The 23,236-nt window shown below is 50.2% G+C and overlaps 1 protein-coding gene across 1 annotated transcript; it reads left to right on the top strand.

Moving 5' to 3' along the window:
• The first annotated feature begins 1,272 nt into the window (after window positions 1-1,272).
• On the top strand, window positions 1,273-22,200 carry SCAMP4 (secretory carrier membrane protein 4). The gene is made up of 8 exons (XM_012571260.5): window positions 1,273-1,384; window positions 6,686-6,756; window positions 7,130-7,183; window positions 10,014-10,142; window positions 13,606-13,762; window positions 16,910-17,011; window positions 18,153-18,270; window positions 19,282-22,200. Exons 3-8 carry the CDS (start codon window positions 7,177-7,179, stop codon window positions 19,456-19,458), a joined length of 690 nt encoding a protein of 229 aa, XP_012426714.1. The 5' UTR covers window positions 1,273-1,384; window positions 6,686-6,756; window positions 7,130-7,176; the 3' UTR covers window positions 19,459-22,200.
• Window positions 22,201-23,236: the final 1,036 nt, after the last annotated feature.

The raw sequence follows: 23,236 nt of genomic DNA, 5'->3' as shown, positions 1-23,236 counted from the left end.
CTGTGAGCCGATGATCCGGATGGATTTTGGGGCAGCTCGGTGGGGTTTGGGGAAATTTTAGGGCAACTTTTCAGAGAGAGGTGTCAGCATTTGCCCAGCTAGGAGGGATGAGTCTGACCCACTCCCTGGAGCTGGGAGTGAAGGAAAGCACGGCCCCAGTGCTTGGAAATGCACTTAAATGCATTAAATCCGAGCTTTAATACACCAAATTTAACAGATTTGCAGAGCCGAGACCTTGGAGAGGGATCCCTCCTACATTAAGGAGTCTAATGTGGTGAAAATATAGACTTCAGGAGCTCTAGAACAGAACAAAAGTGTTCAGGCTGGAAGGGGCCAGAAAAAAAAAATTAAATAAACAAAATAAAATTTCCTCTTTCAGACCAGGTAGCTTAGAAAAGGAGGGCAGGGGAGGAAGAAATACTAATTTAAGAACAAAACTGTTGCTGGAATTCTTCATAACATTAAATAAAAACTAATACAATGTGTGGGTGACAACCTTTTTACTGAGGTGTGCTCTGTGGGTACATACATGTATATTGCACAAAATTTACAGGAAGAAATATAAAGTCTGGTCTATGAAGTAAAAAATAAAATTTAAAAAAGTAAAGTTATAAACCCACAAACAACTAATAATATTGGAAGTAGTGATTTTAGCTTTTAGCAAAGAGTGAGATTGAAAATTAACCATTCAAAGTGTTTAATTGGATAAACTTTAATTTATTCTGTGCTCTCAGGACTGAGCTGTATCAGAATCCCAGAATGGTTTGGGGTGGAAGGGACCTCGAAGCCCATCCCATTGCACCTCTGCCATGGCAGGGACACCTTCTACTGTCCCAGGTTGCTCCAAAACTTATCCAGCCTGGCCTTGGGCACTGCCAGGGATCCAGGGTGGGCACCCTGTGCCAGGGCCTGCCCACCCTGCCAGGGAACAATTCCTGCCCAATCTCCCATCCAGCCCTGCCCTCTGGCAGTGGGAGCCATTCCCTGTGTCCTGTCCCTCCAGGCCTTGTCCCCAGTCTCTCTCCAGCTCTCCTGGAGCCCCTTCAGGCCCTGCCAGGGGCTCTGAGCTCTCTCTGGAGCCTTTTTTTGCCCAGGGGAGCACCCCCAGCTCCCCCGGCCATGTCCCGACCCCTGGAACAGCTCCCGCGAACGGGGTCAGTCCCGCTACTTTGGACAATTCTGTCCCTCCCGGCTGCCGTCTCTCACCACCTCCCCTCCTCTCCGCCCTGCCCCTCACATGACAGCGGTGGGTGTGCGCCGCGATGCACGCTGGGAGTTGTAGTCCACGCCGCGGTGCGCGCAGCGGCGGCGGCTGCTGGCGGGACTCAGTTTCCCAGCGCGCCCCGCGGCGGCCCGGGGGGAGCGGGACCGGGCGCTCGCTGAGGTGGGCGCGGGGGGATCGGGCCGGGGGCGACATGGGCGGAGGAGATGCGGGTCGGGGGGAACTGGGGGCCCGGAGGGGGAGCTGAGGGTCGGGGGGAGCGGGGAGCCTGGGGTATGAGGGGAGCAGGGGGTCAGGAGTGGGGGGAGATGGCGGCGGGGAGTTCTCGGCGTGAGGGGGCCGTGACTCTCCCTCAGCCCGGGTGTAACGGGAGCGCTCACGGGGCAGCTCTGGGGGTGGCTGGGCTGGGGAAGGGCTGCGTGAGGGGAGGAATCGGGGCAGCCCCGGTGGGAGCCGCTGCCGGGAGGAAATTGCCGTCCCCCGTGGTTTGGGACAGGGTGGCACAGCGGCCCCGCTCCCCCCGGGGAGATTCGTGCCTCCAGGGCTGTTCGGGGTGAACCTTTTTAATCTCTGCGGTTCGGGTACCGGGGAGGTGCGTGTTGCCCTCCACCTGGATGTTGTAGTTTTATTTCCCCTTCTAATTTTTGGTCTCAGCGTTTTGTAACTCTCTCAAGAAACTCCTTTGCGGGACTTGTGATGAAGAGAGCAATGGCTTAGAAATTAAGCAATCGGTGTATTAATTTATCTGCATTTCAGCGTTTTTCTGGGCTAATTAATATTTTTGCTGCTGTCTGCAGTCCGATTCTTCTGTGTGAGGCCAGTCTGAGCAGGTGACAAGGGGTGGAACAGGCTTGTGTCCTAATCACGGGTGTTTCTGTGCTTTCTGTCTTCTGTCTGAGCTTCTGTTCCTGAGCAGTCACGCTTCACTTCTGCATGTGGTTGTACCAAAATCAATATTTGTCCGCTGTGGGTTTTGCATAGGCAAGTTAAGGCTGCTGCCCACCTGCTGAGGCTGTGTCAGCAGGCTGGGGGAGCCCTGAGGGGAATTGTTTCCACATCTGCTCCAGGATGAGGGGAGATGGGGCAGCAGAGCCCCTGTATAGCTGAGAGTCCCCATGAGCCTCCTGGAATGACATGGGAGGAGGATAACCCTTGTCACTTCACTGTCCCCTGCTCCTTTTCTCAGGGCAGTGCTGCCATACAGTTTCCCTATTCTCCCTGGTTGTGCTGGGTGGCTTTTGGAGTTATTTTTTTGGCTGGTTGTGCCACTGCAGGGACAGTGTCCCACCCTGTGAGGGCTGGTGGTGTGTCAGGGAGAGGAAACACCAGCAAAGCCAGGCTGTGTCAGCTCTGGGTTTAAAGTGCTGAGCTGATTGTTTTGGAGTGGCTGTCGCTGCCTTGGGCCTTCTGGGAAGTTCCTGGTAAGAGCTGGGCATCTGGAAGAGGCTCAAACCCAGCCTTTTGTCTTGAAACCAGTGCAGAGCCACCACTTTCTCTTTAAATTCAGCTGGGGAGATCACTAGAAAGGCGTTTGCTTGCTGATTCTCTGCCAAGCCAGTTCAAATCCACATCTCCAGGATCCCTGCGGGGGTCTCGTTCCTTTTAGGCTCTTCTGAAAGGTCTGGGGTCTGCTGGCTCAGGGTGGGTTCTGAAATCCTGGTAGGCTGATGGTCCTCCACAAAGGCTCACCTGGAACCGCTGTCAGGATTGTGTGGTGTGCCCAGGTTCCTCATTCCACTTGTGTTCCTGTTGTTAAATCCCTGTTGATGAGGGAGTGTGGACAGTTCTGCTCTGTGCTGGGATCCTGCCCCTCTGTTTGCTCTTGGCAAAGTGCTCAGGATGAATCCCTGGAGTACAGGATTGTGTGGAAGCTCTTGGCCTCACTGCATGGCAGAGTCAGGGTCCTTAAAGCTGGAAAAGGCCCCCAAGGTCATGAGTCCATCCTGTGCCCCATCCCCACCTTGTCCCCAGCCCAGAGCACTGAGTGCCACATCCAGACCTTCCTTGGACACCTCCAGGGATGGGGACTCCAAACCTTCCTGGGCACTCCCAGTGCCTGACCGCCCTTTCCATGGAGAAATTCCTCCTGATGTCCAATGTGAGCCTCCCCTGGCACAACTTGAGGCCATTTCCTCTTTCCTGTCACTTATTGCCTGGGAGCAGAGTCATCAAATCAGAATGAAAATACAGAGGCAGTACAGAAAATATCCTAAAGCAAGGACTCAGAAACTGGGAGATTTGTTGGATGGAAAGCTTGGGCTCTTCTGAGATTGGCTGGGACATCTGCAGGGCACAAGAGGAGCCAGTGTCCTGTGAATGTGGTCTTGGGGACATGCTCCAGGTCACTTGGTGTATTTATGGCAAAGCAGGAAGGAATTCAGCTCTCCCACCTCCCTGTCACTGCTCCTCTTTTGGCCTGGCCTTTACTTTTTTCTGTGATAGTGGAGAAAACAGGAGGGAGAAATATCAAACTTTTAAAACTACTTGATGTGGGCAGAATTAATTAGGGGACTGAGTAGTGTTTGCAGTAGCAGGAATGCAGGGGATACTAAATTGGGAGGAGCTGCTGCCCCCCTGGAAGGCAGAGAGGCCCCAGAGAGACCCTGACAAATTTGGGGCTGAGCAACCCCCAGCCATGTGACAAGTGACAAGGGCAAGAGTCAGATCCTGCCCTGGGATGGGGCAGCCCTGGATGCAGGGACACACTGGGAATGAGAGGCTGGAGAGCAGCACCGTGGGAAGGGACCTGGGGGTCCTGGTCAGTGGCAAGTTGGATCTGAGTCACCGCTGGGTCCTGGCAGCCCAAAGGGCCGCCCTGTCCTGGGGGCAGCAGGCCAGGGAGGGATTGTCCCACTCTGCTCTGCCCTGGGGCAGCCTCAGCTCCAGTGCTGGGGGCACTTTGGGCACCACAAGAAGGATCCAAAGCTGCTGGAGAGTGTCCCAAGGAGGGACACGGAGCTGGGGAAGGTCTGAGGAGCGGCTGAGGGCACTTGGCTGGTTCAGCTGGAGCACAGGAGATGAGGGGAGGCTCCTCGGGGGCTGCAGCTCCTCCCGAGGGGAGGCAGAGGGGCAGGGGCTGAGCTCTGCTCTGGGACAGCTCCTGGAGCCCAGCAAGGGCTGGAGCTGTGCCAGGCCTTGGCATGGAGCTCAGGGAAAGGTTCTTCCCCCCGAGGGTGCTGGCACTGCCCAGGCTCCCCAGGGAATGGTCCCGGCCCCGAGGCTGCCAGAGCTGCAGGAGCGTTTGGACAGCGCTCTCAGGGCTGCTCAGGGTGGGGCTGTTGGGGGGTCTGGGCAGGGACAGGGGCTGGATTTGATCCCTGAGGATCCCTTCCAGCTCAGGATATTCTGGGATTTTGTAGTACTCAAAATGTGCCTCAAAGCAGATTCCCACTGGTGTTCCTTCACAAATTTTTCCCTAATCTGAGGTGGTGCAGTGTTTCAGACTGCAGTCACATTCGAAGGCATCGTGTTGTTGTCTGCCTGGAAAAACAGCACTGTTTGTGTTTGTGTCTTGGTTTGGAGGGAAGTGGTGTCCCTGGAACTGACAGAGGGCATTTTGTCTGCAAGATCCTGGTGAAGAAAAGCTCCAAGTGTCTCCAGTGGACTCCTGAGTCATGTGCATTGGAGTGTGAACTTCAGAGTTACTCACTGACCACGGATGAGCAGAGTGGAAAAAGGAAGCTCACCTCACACCAGTTTCCTGAGCATGTGTGGGTTTTCCCTCCCTCCACAAGCAGTGGGTTATAGATGAAGAAAATCTCTGCAGTGGGTGCAGGGTGTTGGGCTTCACCTATTCTGAATTAACCTGAAAATATCCAGGTGAATAGGGGTCTGATTTACATGTTGGAGAGGGACTGTTTATAAGAGGGTGTTGTGAAGGGACAAGGGGGAATGGTTTCAAACTGACAGAGGGCATGGTTAGCTTGGATATTGGGAAGACATTCCTGGGAAGAAGCTCCTTATCCTTTTCCCAGGAGCTGGGAAGGTCAGCACATCTCAGGAAGTGATTACCCAGTGTAAAACAGGGCCTTGTGTGCTTATCCTTGCTGAAAGAATTGTTCTTAATGCTGCTTTGTGGATCCAAACCACATCTTTCTATGGAAAGGGGTGCTTCACCAGAATGCTGCTTTGTCTGGGGGTTTTATTTATTTATTTGAGTTAAAACCTCTCTGCAGCACCACAGGTCTCCTTGAGAGGAGGGCACAGGAAAACCATTGTTTGGCCATTGCAGGAAATCCATTGTCTGGCTCTGTCAAGCCAAGAATGTCCCCCTCAGTCTTTTCTTCTTTTTCCAGTGGACAAACACCTCTCTGCAGCTGTAGGACACCGAAACTGAAGTGCAGTAGCTAAATAATCCTCTTCTGAAGAAGAATCTTACTTGCAGACTCATTCTTCAGTAAAGGATTCCTCTCTCTTGGTGCTTTAGTGTAGCTGGTGTTCGTGGGCCATTTGTTCTCCCCCTGAAATTCACTGGGAGCAGCTGCAGAAGGGTGGGGTGAAGTTTTAATGGTGTTCTTAACCATCTTCATCCTTTGTTTTCTATTCACCCACTTGAAAAATGCAAAGCAAAAGGCTCCCATTTCCAAACCATCAGTTACAAAACAGTGCTGGGCAGTGTTGATGTTGAGGGACAGCCCTGAGGCCTCAGCTGTGGCAGGGATGGATCCCTGAGCAGCTCCAAGGGGACAGAGCCTCCTGTCCACACTCTGGGGCTTCCTAGGGACTGGTCCAGGAAAATAATATGTTCTCCTCTTTGCAAACATGTTCAAGCTTGTACATCTCTGCAGGGGAAGAGCAGGCTGCTGTACAGTCCCAGGTGCTGTTGTCTCCACAGGCTGGGTTAGAGTAGCTCAATTTAAAAAAAAAGGAAAAGCAAAATAAATCAAAAAAGAAAACAGCTGTGCCAGTGCAAAACTCTGCAGCCTCCAGACCTTACCTGGGGCACACAGGAGGACAGCACTCAGTCTCAGCAGAACCAGCTGCTGTAAATCCTGAGGGATTTGGGTACAGTGTGGCTGAGCTGACCCCACTGCTGCTGCAGCTGCTGGTGGTGTTTTTAGGGGCAGATTTTAGTCTAGACTGCCTTAATTTCTGTCAGACTCCACAGGGTTGGTTTGTGTGTTCTGTGTTTCCATTCTGGGATTTGCAGGTAGGGACACATGGTGTTTTTATCCTTAAGGAAGAAGGGTTGGGATTTAAAACTCAGCCAAGACCTCTCTGTGTATTTCTGTGGGATCAGCTCTGCCAAAATCAGCAACACGGCTGATGCTGGGTAAACTTCCCAGGATTTGCTTCTGCCAGAGCTACAGCCACGCTCAGTGGTGCCAACAGGAAGAATGAATCTGCATTTGTGCAGGATTTCTAAAAGAACAAGGGGTGTTGAGTTTGGTTCCAGCTGATTATTTTTTTTTTGTTGAGCAGGAGTTTAGTGCCCAGCTAACAGGGATTATCTGTTTGTTCCAGGAGCTGGGAAGCACCACAGAGAGCCAAGAGCCAACAAATCATCTCAACACCTAAATGAGGCATTAAGTCTGGTGAGCTCTCCACATTTCTTCATCCAATGTATGAGCTCTGCTGGGTCCCACCCTGACTGTGTGGCTGCCCCTGGGAGCTGCAGGTGTTCTGGCAGGGGCTCCCTGAGCATCCTCAGCCTTTGCCAGGCAGTGCCAGGGGCACATTTGTTTGCTGCTGGATAATACAAACCTTCCAAGTGGCTGAATGAGGTGCTGCCAGGGCTTCCTGTGCTCAAGGAGAAATCAGGATCCTTTTTGGGAGGCTCCAGCCTTCCTGCTGTAGGTGATGGACATGAGTAGTGGGAAGCCTGGGCTCTTGTTTGTCACACACTGGGAACATTCCCAGTTCCAGGAGTTTCTGACATGTGCTGACCTGATTTTATTTCTCCAACAGATCTATTGCTCTGTCTGAGACCTCACCAGGGAACACAAGTATTAGAAATGGCAGGTAAGAGCACCTCAGGTGCAGCAAGCAGGGAGAGTGGTTTCAGAGAGTTGTTCATGGTGCTGTGGTGGCTGTAACATGTCAGGAATGTGACCTGTGTCCCTCTCCCAGACCTTGGTGATCCCTAAAGCTTTTCAGCTGCTTTTCTTGCCTTGATCACATTCATTTTCCTGCTGTGTCCTGATCTGTCACCTGAGGTTCCTGCTCAAGTGATAAAGGTTCAGGTGTGACTTGCTTGAAACTTTTATGTGAGTGGAATTTATTCAGGAGCAAAGTACATGAGAATAATTCCTTCTTTCCAGAGGCTTTCCACAGTGTTCCTAGCTGTGCTATTTACATTAGTCCATCTGAATTATACCTGCAGTGAAATTAGTAACAAAATTCCAACTTTTTTTTTTAAATAAGAGGAAGTATGGAATTTGACTCCAGCTGCTGCTCATGAGTGATGCAGTTTGGTTTTTGAAAGCATGGGATGCATTTGCTGATCAGATGTGTTGATCCCAGCCTTGATGGGAGAACTGCAGCACTCCAAGCTCTGCAGTCAGACATAACAGGGGATATTTGAATGTAATTTATTTTGTTTAATCTCAGAAGTAACCCAGAACAGCTGGCAACTGCAGGGTCTCTGGGTGGGAGGAGGTGGGCAGCAGCTGGGCAGCAGCAGGGTAGAGGTTTAATCCCCAGCTTTGTGTACCTAGCAAACAATCATGGGGGTGTTGAGACCATTTTATGAGCTTGAAAGATGACAAACTGCAGTGGCTGCTTGGTTTTGGCCCCACCATGTAGGAGCTCTGCACTGGGAGCTGGCAGCAGCTCTGCTGTCCATGACAGAAAATGGGAGAGAACAGAACCAAAGGAACAGTCTGCAGCTTCAGCTGTTGAAAAGGAACAGAACAAGTTTCCTCGTCCCTCAGAAAAGAAAGAAAAAAAGTCAGAGAATCTGCTTTTACTGTGTTTGATTAATCTTGGTCTTACTGGCTTCCCTGGAGACCTGTCCATTCAGCTTTAAAAGCTGTGTCCCCTCCCTTTCCCTTGATCCAGCATTGTTAAATCCCTTTCTAGGCTGCAGGGACACACTGTGCAGGAGAAATCCCATTAGGTGTTTACAGCAAACAAAAAATTAATGCAGAGGAGTCCAAATTCCTGTGGACTTTGAAAGCATCCGTGGGCCATCAGCTCTCCGTGGGATGGAGTCAGCAGTGGTGTTAACCAGTAACACAAACCAGCTTGGAGGGTGTCTGAATGAATGTAAAGTGGGTTTAAGGGAGAAGGGTGAGGAGGAGCAGAAGAGACTTGATGTTTGTTTTTATCAGGAGAAGTCAAATCGGGCTGGTGACTTCAGACATTATTCCATAGCTACTTCTGATGTACTCCCAGTGGGCGTTCTCACCATATTTTCTGTGTGAAAATATGCATGAGGAAAGCCTTTTTTCCTTCCTAAAGCCTGGCTGCAGCTCCAGGCTCTTCCCTGCCAACCTTCAAACGGAGCTGAGGAGCTGCTCCTGCAAAATGTCTCCTCAGCCGGAGATAATGGGAAGGGAAGGGGAACTCTTGTGCTGACAGTTCTTGTTCAGACATTTCCTCTTGTCTCCTGTGCCATTTGGAGGTTTTCCCAGGACATTCTTCATCTCTTCCTCTGGTTGTTTTTAATTCTGTTTACTGGGGCTGAAGGAGGCTAGAGACAATTAGTCACAATGCCCTGAAATCAAACTTTAATCAGCTCTGGAAGGCAAGAGCAAACATTCCCAAACATGTAGGAGCACACATCCAGGCACACACAGACAAATCTGGGAGCTGACAGCAGCAGAGGATTTAGGCATTTAATTACTTGATTTTAAAACAGAAATTCTTCTCTAGGTAGAGTTTTCTTCACCATATAGCTTTTGGCAGCATTTGCTGATTTATTGTCTCTGAATGCACTGCTTTTTCTTCTTTGCCTTTTTTTTTTCCTATGGCTTAACCTTGCAGGAAAAACTTGAATGTACCCTTTTTCCATTAAAAATCTTGTGTGTTTTCAAAACAAGATAATCCCCGACACAGAATCATGGAATAGAAAAATGGTTTGGGTTGGGTGGGACCTTAAAGCTCATCCAGTGCCACCCCTGCCATGGCAGGGACACCTCCCACTGTCCCAGGCTGCTCCAAGCCCTGCCCAGCCTGGCCTTGGGCACTGCCAGGGATCCAGGGGCAGCCACAGCTGCTCTGGGCACCCTGAGAATTCCAGGAATTCCTGGATTTATTTCCTCTGATTTATTTCCATGAACTGGGTGATACCTGAATACACAATTCCAGTTTGGGGATGCTTTCAGGTACCCTTCCTTATTGTCCCAGGCTACAACAGCTCCTAAGGCCTGACCCATGGCCAGGACATGCTCCTGCCTTCCCAGAGCTGGTGGCTGAAGGTAAATCTGCTTGTCTGGACACTTCCCAGCTTTTCTTTCCTCTTGCTGTGGATTTCTGAAGGGTTGTAACTGAACACCTCTGTGCAGCTGTTTCCCCCAGATGCTGCTGACACCTCCCCCTTCCTGAGTAAGCTCATCCTGGAGCTTATTTAAAGTTTTTTTTTTTTGGTTTTTGTTTTTCTTTGCAGCACCTTTCACATAATTTCACACTGATGTGTAAAGCTGTTAAATCCACATGTTGTTTATTTGCTGGTTCCTATTCCACTCTCTCAGCCTTGTGTATAGTATAACAAATGTCCTGTCCACTGCTAAAGGAAGAAAACCAATATATTTGTGGTCCAGAGAGAGGATGAACATGCAGCAGTGTTGGGAAGGTGTGGAGGATATAACACATTTCTTCTCCCAGCTGAAATCTGTGTTCTGTGTTCCAGAAAAGGTGAATAACTTCCCACCACTCCCCAAGTTCATCCCTCTGAAACCATGTTTCTACCAGAATTTTGCTGATGAAATCCCCATCGATTACCAGTTCCTGGTGAAGAGAATCTATCACGTGTGGATCTGTAAGTTGAATAAAAACACCTGTGCTGGAAAAAGATATTTGTGTATTAAAACCCCATAGATCTCAATGACTAATGTGTTTTAAAGTTTTGCTGAGGAGCAGTGGTCCCCCTTACAATATTCTAATATAACTTTATACCTGAGTTTTAAGTTTCTGTGCCTTGAATCCTTGTATCTTGGAGAAAGGAGGGTATCAGTGCTGGAAAAGTCTAATAGTAAATCTGAGGGAGAAAGCAGACCACATTTGATACCTTTATTAATGTCAAATGATCATAGAATTCCAGACTGGTTTGGGTGGGAAGGGACATTAAAGCTCATCCCATCCCACCCCTGCCTTGGCAGGGACACCTTCCACTGTCCCAGGCTGCTCCAAAACTCATCCAGCCTGGCCTTGGGCACTGCCAGGGATCCAGGGTGGGCACCCTGTGCCAGGGCCTGCCCACCCTGCCAGGGAACAATTCCTGCCCAATCTCCCATCCAGCCCTGCCCTCTGGCAGTGGGAGCCATTCCCTGTGTCTTGTCCCTCCATCCCTTATCCCAAATCCCTCTCCAGCCTTTTGTAAACCCTATTTAACTCCCAGAAATAGCTTCCTTAAGGAAATTTCCATTTCCCCTACAGTAAGAGGAATAGGAGAATTTTAGACAAAATAAATGTGACCCATGTGCTGCTGCCTGCCTCCCCAGCTCGCTCTACAAAGGCCAAAATTCCCTCTTATCCCCACATTTCCCTTCCCAATGGAAGCAGTATCTTCTAGCTGCATGCTGGCTCTTCCTTAGATCTCCAGAGCCCCCCAAACATCCTGCTGGAGTTGGGAACTGACCCTGTCACAGCTGGTGATGTGCTGATACTCTGTGTGAACAGAGCTCCTGGCCCTGGGCTCCTGTTGTTTGCCTCAGCCATTGAGAAACCAGGAATGAAAATTGACCATTCTTCCACAAGGAATGAAATCGGTGTGGCAGGCCTAGGAAACCACAGGGAATGCTTTGCAAGATTAAAAATATTTTTGCCTTGCTTATCTTTTTTCCCCCCAAATGCTTGTCATCCTCTTTACCCTTCTCACTGAAGGAAAGCTTGTTTTCTGCCAGCTCTGCATTTGGTGGCGTGGCTTTTATTCCAGATGCACGGGATGTGTGTAGGAGAGAGATTTGTGTGCATAAATAATGGCATAATCCATGGCTCCATTGTTCTTTGGTTATGTGGAGCTGCTGCAATGAGCTCTGTAATTTTCTTGCCTGAAGAAGCTGCCTGTCCCTCCAGACTCACTGGTGCGATGTCGAAGCTGTAAAGCCGCCTTTGTCCTCCCGTCTCCCAAAACAAAGAGTCCCTCAGTCGAGTTAGTGGCAGGCTGGAGGAGAGCCAGGGATTTGGGCATGGCCAGGAGAGCTGCCATCTGCACCAGGAGTTTCACATTTCCATCTCCTGCACTCAGGAGTTTCACATTTCCATCTGCAGTGCACTTCCTTTGGGGGTCTCTCTGATTTTTTGGCGTGGGTTGGAGAGAGATGTGTAAAGGGAGGAAGGTAAACAAGAAAAGGCCAGTTTTGAAAAGTAGAAACACACAAGTTGTTGTTGAAAGGGTGATTGCTCATTACTTTAATTGGATGTGAGCTCTGGATTAAGGTGGAGGGAGGTTTGGGGAAGGTTGTACCAGAGCTCCCACTGCTGGAGAACAAACTCGGACCTGAAGCACAGGGAGAGACAAAAGTTCATTAAAACTTTGCAGATGCCCTTGGCTCGGTGTTGTTTTGTTTGGTGTTTTAAAAGAAGCAACTTTTGGAGGAGAAACAGCTTCTGAAAATGAATATTTGGAGAAGTACAGCTAATTGATGTGTAAATGAAATATCATAGATTCATAGAATCCCAGAATAGTTTGGGTTAGAAGGACATTAAAGCCCACCCAGTGCCACCCCCTGCCATGGGCAGGGACAACTTCCACTGTCCCAGTGTGCTCCAAGCCCTGTCCAGCCTGGCTTGTGACACTTCCATGGATGGGGAATATACAAACTGTTAGTTTAAATACCTAGGAATAATTAATTTAAATAACTCATATTCTTCTCCCTAACATTAAGACACATCCAAACCATTGTGTACAAAGCTTTATTGTCTACTCAGAAGACATTTTTTTTTTGCAGTAAGACAGTGTTTTATTTTACTCTCAGGCCAGAAGCAGCAGCTGGGTATAGGTTTTGTTCCCCTGACTGTGTTGTCAGGTGAAGAGAAGTTCAGGGGTTTAATTTTGCCTGAATAGCTGAGGCCAAGGTCCAGAGAGTCACCATGAGTTCATCACCAGGCTGTGCTGGAGGGCCTTTGGTGTTTGGACCTTCCACCTTCTCCTTTCCCTGTGCTTGTTGATACAGGTTACCACAAAGGGTTTGAAGAGTCACCACCAGTTTTCCAAAATAGGAGCTTGTAAATTGGCCTCTTTGAGCCTGGCAGAGCCTGGGGGGATGCAGGGACAGCTGTGGGGAGGCTCTGGCTTGGGGTTGACCCCCCCTTTTCAGGGATGTGAGCTCCCAGAAAATGGGGGAGCAGCATCCCTTCATATACTGCTACCTAGTGTAGCACTGCTGTGCCCTGGGGGGCCTTTGTCAACTGTTCCTTTTTATCCAAGTGACAGGAACAGAGATGTGAAAAGGCCTCTAAGCCAACCCTGTGGTCCCATATTCTCAGCTTGATTGGAGTTTGTTTATCCCCTTGCTCAAGGCAGCACTGCCAAGCCCCCAGGCTGATATCCAGGCTTCCTCAGAGGCCCAGGGAAGCAGAGAGCCTGCAAGGCACTGAGCTGGCTCAGAGATAGCTCCTGAGGCAGCCCCAGCAAGCACAGAGCCATTCAGAGACGAGGCAGGGCTAGGGTCACCCCCCTCTCCTCTCACAAAGGGGTTTTACTATAAATGGAAATTAGACCTTGCTCATAATTCATAATAACAGTGGCCTGAGTCTTGTATTGGTCACATCAGTTGCTACCTAAGCTCTCCATGCTTTGACAGGTTGTAAAAGAGTTCCCTGATCCCTGTGCTGCAGGATCCCTCTGGAAACTGGATGTTCCTGTGCTCCCAGCTCCAGGTCACACAGGAGCCTGCGGCTCACTAAGAGCAGCTGCACTGCTGCCCCAGGGACCCTTCCCATTGTCACCCTGGGGGCTTCACGGGGTCCTGGGGTATCCTGAGTTGGCAGGGATCCACAAGGACCAGCAGTCCAGCTCCTGGTGTTAACCAGGAGACCCCAACAGCCCACCCTGAGCAGCCCTGAGAGCGCTGTCCAAACGCTCCTGCAGCTCTGGCAGCCTCGGGGCCGGGCCCATTCCCTGGGGAGCCTGGGCAGTGCCAGCACCCTCGGGGGGAAGAACCTTTCCCTGAGCTCCATGCCAAGGCCTGGCACAGCTCCAGCCATTATCTTTTGTTTCCTTTTCTCCCAAAATCCTGGAAGTGTCCCACCCCAGGTTCTCTCCTCTGCCCTCTCCCCAGTTTACTGCATCACGCTGGCCGTGAACCTCATCGCCTGCCTGGCCTGGTGGATCGGGGGAGGCTACGGGGTCAACTTCGGCCTGGCCATCCTCTGGCTGATCCTCTTCAGCCCCTGTGGCTACGTCTGCTGGTTCCGCCCTGCCTACAAAGCCTTTCGGTGAGTGCCAGCCCGGGAGGTGCTTCTGGAAGTTTCCCTGGTTGTTACTGGGTGGTGCTGCTGGGGGAGATCTCTCTGACTGGCATGAGAGCACCTGATGTCTGAATGTCTTGTTTGCTTTCAGAATGTGGCTACTTCTAAACACTAGACAGAGGACTGAGGGTCACATAAGATTGGAGGCGAGCAGTTTGGCACTTCTAAGAGGGTTAAATTAGTATTTTACTTTAATATCTCAAACTTAGCAGCACCCTCATCTCAGTGCAGCATTAAAATAGGTACTAATTTGGTAAAGCTTCATTGAGGCTTATTATTAGTTTTTGAGAACTCTTCTGATTCCTGTCTCCAGCTACTTGAGAGCTTGTCTGCTTAGTTGTTTAGATAAAAGCAGTACCCTGGAGTCAGTCCTTCTGAAACTCCACAAATATTTAAAGCCATCCTACATTTTTGCTTTAATTAATAATCATTTGCATTTGCTGTGGACCACGAGGCATCACTCAAACATTAATGTGTAAAGCCTGACAGAGCTAGGAGGGTCCTGAGCAGTTCCAGCCTGACACAGGGAAAGGAGGGGTCTGCCTAGTGCCACCACCACACCCCACACACCAGCCAGGGGTTTGCCCCCTGAAGGTAAAGCTGTTCCTGGTAGGATACTCTGCATTTTGATTATTCACCAGACTCTGTGATGAGCTAGTTTGGACGGCAGCAAAAGCAGCTGATAGAAATAGGAGGTGACAGGTGGGTCCTGTCTAGCCCATGATAAATTAATTGTTTAAATGTGCTTCTGAACTGATGCTTTGTGTGCCCACAGCACTGGGCACTGGATGTTGGATGCTATTAAATCAGCAGTGGCATCACTGGAGTACAGGGGAGGGTCATTTCTGCTGGAAAGAGGATTGGATTTGTCTCAAAGTTCCAAATGACGTGAAAATCCCAGCTCTGAACTCTTGCCCTGTGGGGCCGGAGTTTTTCCCCATCTCGAGCTCTGAAGCCCCAGGGCCTCCAAGTGCTGGAGCTCTGTTTAAAGAGGAATTTCCATTCTAAAGTCTGGGAAAAATTATTCCTCCCTGCTGACCTCCCCCGGGCTCCACAAGGGCCGTTTCTCATTACTCCTCGAACGTTGTTTGGATGTGTTTATGCAACGAATGCTGAGAGGTCCCCGAGGTTACTCTGTGCAGAGACTTGCAGTTAAAAAAAGACTCAACCCCAGGGACAGAGTGGGGAGCCCAGGGATCATCCCCTGGGACAGCAGCTGGGGAGGGGCGTGGAAATCACTGCAGAGGGACAGCACTGTTGGAATCACAAGTGGTGATTCCAGAAACAAAATCTGCCCTACTTGTCCTGGAGGAGGCCACCCTTCAGTGCTGGCACCCTGTCCTGTGAGGATGCTTCTGTAAAGCCTTCGTCATCCCACTGCATCCCAAATTAAATTATCTGCAGAGCTTTGGTGCTAGGGCAAAGCTGTAGCAAATCTGCACCAGAAAGCTGGATGAGAAATCACCTTTTCTCTGTATCCCCACTAATTCCTGCAGATCCTTTCAAATGAAGACTCCTCCAGCCCCTTCAGGTCGGAGTTGCAAAAGTCTGTTTGAAGGCTCAGCCTCGAGCCTAATCCTTGTTAATTGGATTCTGACAGGCACCACTGTCAGCAGGCCCCTGCCTAAAGTATTTCTTTCTCAATGCTGCACTCTGAGGGGGTATTTGAAGTGTGAGGATACTCAAGGATAACAAATGTTCCAGAGCCACCATTTGTGACAGAGACCCGGACCAATACGGGCAGCTCTGAGGAGTGTGGGTCTGGCTGGAGGCTTCTCAACATGCCTCACCTTCCTCATCTCCTTCCAAGGCATCAGGGGCTAGAATTATAAAATTAACAATCATTAGCATAATAAAAATAATTAAAATAATAAGCATTTAAACACTTTCAGGGTTTAAGCAGGGGCTGGCAGTGATTGGAGCTCTTTTCCTAACTCTCCTTTGTACCAAACTGCCTCACAAGCACCTGAAGCATTTTTTGTAGATCTGTAGATAAATCATTGTCGCTTTGAGTTCCTTAGATTATGGGAATCATTTGTATCATTAAAAAATGATAGTTTAAGGAACTTTAGATGTGCCTGATGTGGCTGGTTTGATGTGTTGTGACAGGGCACTGCTGGGCCTTCAGTGCACCCATGACAGAGACTGTGAATGTCTCTGGTCAGCATCTTCCTTGGGGTCATTTTCATGCTAATTATTGTACCTGCCTAAACTCAAGGACCTCACCTGTACATCCTGGGAATGGGCAGCCTGCAGAGATGGGAAGTGTGCCTGTGCTTTCAGGGTACCACCCACCTCTCTCATGGCTGTGATGTACCAGTGCTGGATTATTTACCATGGGTGTGGGAACATGATGACAAACAGACACTGAGACATTCCCAGCTGGAATTCTCCTGCTCAGTGATCATTTTCCCTCTGACTGCCAGCATCAGGCCCCTGCATGCCTCCTTGCCAGGGCAGAGCTGGGCAGGTGTCAGGCTGGGCTGACATTCGGTCAGGGAATGATTCAGACTCTCTATGTAGGAGACTCGTGTCCCTGAGCTTCTCCTTGTGTGTCATCATATGTGCAATTCCCTGGGGAGAGCAACTGCAAGAGCCAGATTTTTGGGAGACCATCTGTGCTGCTGGGTCATGGAGCTGTGTGCTCTCACTGCCAGGGAAGGGGGAAAAGCCTCCCAGCATACAGCCAGGGAGGGAATCCTCTGGAGTCACCACTGTAGTGGGGTCAGACATGGATGTGGAGCAGCACAAGGTGCCAGTGCCCCCCTGACTGATGTTTCTCCCTCTCTCAGCCCTTAAATGATCAGGCAGCCTTGAGAAGAGGAACATCAGGAGATGGGCAAAGATTTCCAAAAGAGGCTCTTACCCCGATGTAGTTGTCCAGCTCCTTTTTTTGCATAGTTTGAGGGAAGAGCAGGGGAAAAGAGGGTGAACAGGAAGGGTCAGGGGTTTATCTGGGCTCTGGACAGGGAGGGCTTTTCTGTCTCTGCCAACCCCATCAGGGCAGGAAGGAGGGGTCCAGGTTTATCTGATCAGAGTCACAGGGGTGCGGGGAATGGGGGAAAATATGGACTGAATGCACTGTTACACCTGACCTCCTTTCTTCCTCCACAGGTCGGACAGTTCCTTTAATTTCATGGCCTTTTTCTTCATCTTTGGGGCACAGTTCCTCCTCACGGTGCTGCAGGCAATCGGCTTCTCCGGATGGGGAGCGTGGTAAGTGGGAATGTTCCAGCAGGCCCAGGAGCTCTGAGCTGTGGCTGCTTCCACGGACTTGGAGAGGCTGGACAAGGTGGAGAGGAAGAAGCTTTCTGATTTTCCCAGTGGCACAGCTGTATCTGCTCTTGGGGTGCACAATTCAGGTTTTATTGCTGTGTTGGGCAGAAATCAAGGCCAAGTTGGATGGGACTTGGAGCAACCTGGTCTAGAGGAAGGTGTCCCTTCCAACCCAAACCATTTTGTGATCTGGTTGCTCTTTGTAGCCTCTTCCCTCAGTGTCCATTTCTTTTATCATGTAAGCAGGCCCATGTCAGAACAGCCCTCAGTGTTGGCAGCACACGGTGAGCTGAGTGTGGTGACTCATTGTTGGCCTATGAGAAGTACCGTGAGAGTTCTCCTAAAATAAATGGGAGCTTGTTAGTGTCTGTCCCTGGTTGTGTTATAATTATTTGGCATTTTAACTTCCTGCCTGCAGAGACTTGAGAGCAATTCCTGCTGAAACTACAAGTAATGGAAAGTCTTAGCACTCCATTTAACACTCTGGTTTCAGAATTGCTGATGTCTCACCTGGTTTTTGCCAGCAAAGGAATAGAGATGGAGTGTTAACACCAGGACCCTGGTGTTCCCTGATCCCATTTCTTGTCTCTAGATGCACAAGCAAAAGCACCTTGGGAATATGTCTTCTCTTCCCAAAATCCATGCAGCTGGCTGTCCCTTAAAGCTCTCAACTGGATTAGTGAGGGATATTGGCAAGTGACAGTTGAGATCTCAGGGAAATACCTGCATTGAATTCTGTCAATTGTCTTCATTCTTCATTTCATTTTCAAGAGCTTAGATGCTGCCTTATAATTTTTGGGTTATAAATCACAGAAACAGAGAATAATTTGGGTTGAAAAGGACCTTAAATCTCATCCAATTCCACCCCCTGCCATGGGCAGGGACACCTTTCACTGTCCCAGGTTGCTCCAAGCCCTGTCCAGCCTGACTTTGGACACTTCCAGGGATCCAGGGGCAGCCACAGCTGCTCTGGGCACCCTGTGCCAGGGCCTTATAAGCACACAAACAGTTTTTCTGATAAAAAGGACACTTTGAAAAGCAGATTATAATGCTATTGTGTATCTTTTTCTGTTTCTTCCAGTGGATGGTTGGCAGCCATCACCTTCTTCAGCACCAACGTGGCAGCTGCTGTGTTCATGCTGTTCCCTGCCATCATGTTCACCATGTCAGCAGTTGCAATGCTCATCTGCATTATTAGGGTAGGTTCTGCTACTGGAAGGTGTCCCTGCCCATGCCAGGGGAGCAGAATGAGATGAATTTTAAGGTCCCTTCCAGCCCAAACCATTCTGGGATTCTTCAGATCTCTCTCTGCCTTGGAGAATCCCTGCTGTGTATCACAATAATGTGAAGAGGCAGCTCAGCAGCCACCACAAGCATCACTGCTCTGAAAGGTTGCACAGTGATGTCTCTCAGAGTTTCTGGAGGACAAATCTAGACAGCACAAGGCAGCTCAGGCTGGAAATTGTCACAGTGTCATGTGGTGCTGTTGCTTTGTGTCATGCAAAGCAAGTTTCATGTGGAGCAACCTGAGGCTCTGTAAAGTGGGGAGGTTTGGATTGGATATTAGGAAACATTTCTTTTCAGAGAAAGGATTGTAAAACTTTGGAACAGGGCTGCCCAGGGTGGAATCATCATCCCTAGGAGTGTTCAAAAAATGTGTGGATGAAATGAGTTAGTGGTGAACATGATGGTGGAGCTGGGCTGATGGTTGGACTTGGTGATCTTGGAGGTCTTTTCCAGCCTCAGCAATCCTGTGATTCTATGATTTGTTGCTCTTTGGGATGGTCACTGGTGAAGCATCTGCAGTGGGGACCAGGTGACAGGGTGGGAATTGTGTCTCTGCAGAAACAAGGATTTGTAGTAGGACTCTCTGGAAAGCTTTGGCAGGCAGGGAAGACAGAAGCTCTGTGGAAGCAGTGCTGTTGGGTTCTGTACTGGAGAGTTTCAACCCCCTGGCCTGGGCTGGCTGCCTTGCTGTGGGATCCCCCACCTGTATTCTGGGCATGCAGCTAAAATGCTTTCAAGTTTTGGGTTGATATTCTCTATCTGCACCTCTGTTCACTGTATTACTGTATTTTTTGTGCTTTGTTCCTCGGAAATTCAGCTCTTCACAAAGACAGGGGCAAATCCTGTTGCCAAGTGGCTCTGCAGGGGCACAGCTCTTTGCTCCTGGAGCTGACTCTCCTCTTGTCCTCTCTTTTACCCCTTAGGTACATAAAATCTACCGAGGGGCTGGTGGAAGCTTCCAGAAGGCTCAAGATGAGTGGAACAGCGGCGCATGGAGGAACCCTCCCAGCAGGGAGGCCCAGTACAGCAATTTTTCTGGGAACAGCCTGCCAGAGTATCCCACAGTGCCCAACTACCCCTCTGCAAACCAATGGCCTTAAGCAGCAACAGCTGCAAACTGCCTGGAGTCTCTCCTTTTTGGTCTTTTTATTCTTGTTCTTGGAAAAGATCATTTGCATTCCCCCCCAAGCACCCCACTCATCTCGGGGACCTTTCTGGTTCTTGCCTCCTGATCCCTGCGGAATATCCGTGCTCTCAGCCCTTCCCACCTCCACTGCACTGCACGGCCATGGCAGAAAGCTTTTTGTTTGCCTTGAGTCACCAGTATTCGCCTCGCTGCAGAGTGAGAACAAACCCTTCACTGCCCTTGCTTGAGGGAATCCTCTCCTGACCATCCCTGGAAAAGGCTCAGCTTCCCCACGATGGCAACACTCCCACAGCTGCTCCTGCCCCTGCTCCTGCTCAGCTTCCATGGAATGCCCAGCACAGCACCGTCTGTAGCAAAAGCAATCAGAGCATTAATAGCAACTGGTGTTTACTCTCCTGGATGAATAATGTGGAATTTTTCACTCTAAGGGAAATGCAGCACTTAAATTATTTGGTACTGGTGACACTGAAGTGATTTGTGAAAGCTCCACCCTCCGTGGGAGGATCCTTGCAGGTAACAGAGGTGCCCTGGGTGAGTCCTCCTTTGAGATGGGAAGTCCCCACAAGTCCTCCTTTGCCTGGCTCAGACTGTTGTGATGCTACAGCTCCTGCTTTCCCTGCTGCCAAAACCTCTTGCTGGATCTGTGTGTTCCAAAGGTGCAGATTCATCTCCTTAGGTTCATGATTGCTCAAAGCCCAGTGGAAACCAGCGCAGAGCTGACACTGGGCCTTGGTGACGTTCACCCTGGTACAGGGACTCAGCGTGAGATTTCCCCATGTAACTTCCAGCCAGGTTTTGTGCTGGATGCAAGATAATGATGGATCTCAGTGCTGGAGCCCCAGTGTGGTTTGGAAATACTTCTGTTACAATGAATAGTTTAGTTCTGCCTTCTGCTGGTGTAGCTGGACTCCAGATATTACAGTGGGGTCTGGGAGACCAAGGGAAGGTTGTTAGTCCTCATGGCTGCTCTTGGCTCTGTGGCTGGCAGGACTTCCTGAGAGAGAGATGCCTGTCTTTCTCCCAACAATCAGCTGAAGGGACGTTGAAGCTGTTGAGAGGGATTGTTTTCCCACAGATTATCCTCCACCTTGTCATTCATCTCCATTTTGTGCCTGAGCCATCCAATTCCCTGTGTCCTACAGCGATCCAGGCAGCAAAGGCTGCAGTTTCCTCTTCCCCCTCAGCCTGCTGTGAATTTTTTAAAACCTGTCCAAACTGGGAGGTCAGTTTCCAATTTTTTTATAGGGAGTGAGTGTTCCAAGTCTTTGGCTCTCAAAGTTTTGGCCAATGATCCAGAGTGCTCCATTTGGGAGACCTCGGAGGGGTTGGGCACCCTGGGGATCAGACCCGGAGCCTGCTGCCTTGGCAGGCTGTTCATGGGGTTATTCCAAATTCCCAAATTCGCACTGAGCAACTGGAGAACAAAGCTGGCTCCTAGAAAGGGACAGGGACATGGTCCTAGGTAGGTGGAATTGATTTGCAAGTGGTCTTTTGAAATTTTTTCTCTACATGTGCCTTATCTAATGAAATCACGGTTCACAGAGGAGAGCTCCCGCTTCCCCCTCAGCCCTGCAGAATTCCCTGTTTCCCCACTAACTCGTCCTGTGTCACACTGTAAATAATGAGGGAAGCACAGTCTGGAGTCTGCACGACCCCTGTGTTACCAGGGCCAAAGCAAAAGCAACCCCCTATTTCCCCAAATTTCAGTTTACAGCCACACCAACCCCTGCTGCAGGAGCAACCCTCCACTGGCTCTGGGACGTGGAATGTGCTCCCAACACCAGGGGTTTTTCCTGGAGAGTGTGCAATGTGCTTGGGAGGACGAGCCCTTGGAGCCTTCTTAACAGAACATCTGATGGCATTGTGAAGCTTTTAGGTGCCTTTGTCTAGTGTCAAGTGTAATTTTAAGTGTTCTTTGTCGCTTGCCATCGGAGTGATGAAAGAACTGCCTGGCGTTGACTCCCTGGAAATACGATGGATGCACCACAGGGTGAGGGTCAGCGGGGCTGAAGGTGGGATTGGCCACACCTGGGAGCCAGGACATGGTGCACCTATATCCCTCAGTCAAGCCCCTCACCATCCTCATCCTCTTGCCAAAATTCTTCAAAACCATTTGATACCTGCCCCATTTCAGTGTGTCAAGTTGGAGGTTTTGAAGGAACCAAGAGGAGAAGCGTTGCTGGGGGCTCCACATCCTGCTTCTCTTTGGGATTTTCCCCTTGGAGAATCTGGGGGCTGTGCTGAAGACCCACCCTCAGTCACACTGGAAATGTTTGATGCAAGGAGAGGGGGTGCCTGGGAGCCTGCTCACTGAAATGGTTGGAGCTGGACACCAAAATCACACCCCGTGGAGATCAGTGCACCTCAGGTGGCAACTCCATCTCATCCCCTCCCTCCTCTTCCATGCCAGAAACCGTAATTCCAGAAAGTTGACCCAACACGCTGCCTGAACAAATGGCTTAATTTTTTTTTTTTTTTTTTTTGGACTCCTCTGTATGTTTTTAAATGTTTACATTAGATTTCTAAAAGTTCTTAACACCATTAACCCGGCCCTGGCTCCTGGTGTGGTCGGGTGTCAGTGGCGTGTCTGTGTGTGATGTTTCATGTCACCTGTGGAGCTCTGGGTTTTGTTTGTGTTTTTCTCTTGATCACAAGACAATAAATGCTCATCCTGTGCTTGATGAGGAGAACTGGCCGCATCAGAGGAGTGTCTGTTCCTAGGTAACCGGAGTTATCTGGCAGAGGAAAATGGCAAAATCTCTGTGTTCCTCCAAAGTCTCCCACTGCATGTTGTTTTCTCTGTAAAAGAACAGCACATTGGTGGATGAGGCTCATCCTCTGTGCTGGGGACTGGTGTGAGTGGCTTGTTGTGGTTTGTACTCTTAGAGATGCCTCATCAGCTTTGACCAAAGGTGTTGTCATTGTTCCCATCTTCTAACAATGGGATTGGAGGGCAGAGGTGTGAAAAGTCCATCTCCCAAGCACTGGGGTCGTTTGTGTGGCCTTTGCATGGTGCAGAGAGCCCCTGGCAGTGCTGGTGTCTGCTTTCCCCAGTTACTGCCTGGAAGGAGACTCTTACCCATGGAGTAAATGGGCTTGGACAGCGAAGGTGAGTTGAGCCCTTTCAGCATGTAGCTGAATTTATTGCCCAAAATGTTTTTCCAAAGCTATCCCAGAATCTCAGAGTATTTGTGTTGGAAGGGACCTTTAAAGCCCATCCCATTCTACCCCCTGCCATGGCAGGGACACCTTCCACTATCCCAGGGTGCTCCAAAACTCATCCAGCCTGGCCTTGGGCACTGCCAGGGATCCAGGGTGGGCACCCTGTGCCAGGGCCTGCCCACCCTGCCAGGAACAATTCCTGCCCAATCTCCCATCCAGCCCTGCCCTCTGGCAGTGGGAGCCATTCCCTGTGTCCTGTCCCTCCAGGCCTTGTCCCCAGTCCCTCTCCAGCTCTCCTGGAGCCCCTTCAGGCCCTGCCAGGGGCTCTGAGCTCTCCCTGGAGCTTCTCCTCTCCAGGGGAGCACCCCCAGCTCTCCCAGCCTGGCTCCAGAGCAGAGGGGCTCCAGCCCTGGCAGCATCTCTGGACTCATTCCCACAGGTCCATGTCTTTCTTGTGTGGGGGCCCTAGAGTTGGACACAACACTCCAGGTGGGAGTATGGAAATCACCATATTGTGTCATACCCCAGCTCCACTCCATGGCAGATATTTAATCCTGGAAGAGCCATTT

This window comes from Taeniopygia guttata, chromosome 28, assembly GCF_048771995.1.
Source record: "Taeniopygia guttata chromosome 28, bTaeGut7.mat, whole genome shotgun sequence".
Classification (NCBI taxonomy): domain Eukaryota; kingdom Metazoa; phylum Chordata; class Aves; order Passeriformes; family Estrildidae; genus Taeniopygia; species Taeniopygia guttata.
The sequence above is the reverse complement of the archived record's forward strand: the minus strand, read 5'-3'. Positions and strand labels throughout refer to the sequence as shown.

Excerpts from the sequence above, each read along its gene's own strand:
- SCAMP4 (XM_012571260.5), top strand. Across the intron at positions 13,763-16,909 it reads CCTGCCTACAAAGCCTTTCG|GTCGGACAGTTCCTTTAATT; the intron begins GTGAGTGCCAGC and ends CTTCCTCCACAG. Across the intron at positions 17,012-18,152 it reads TTCTCCGGATGGGGAGCGTG|TGGATGGTTGGCAGCCATCA; the intron begins GTAAGTGGGAAT and ends TGTTTCTTCCAG.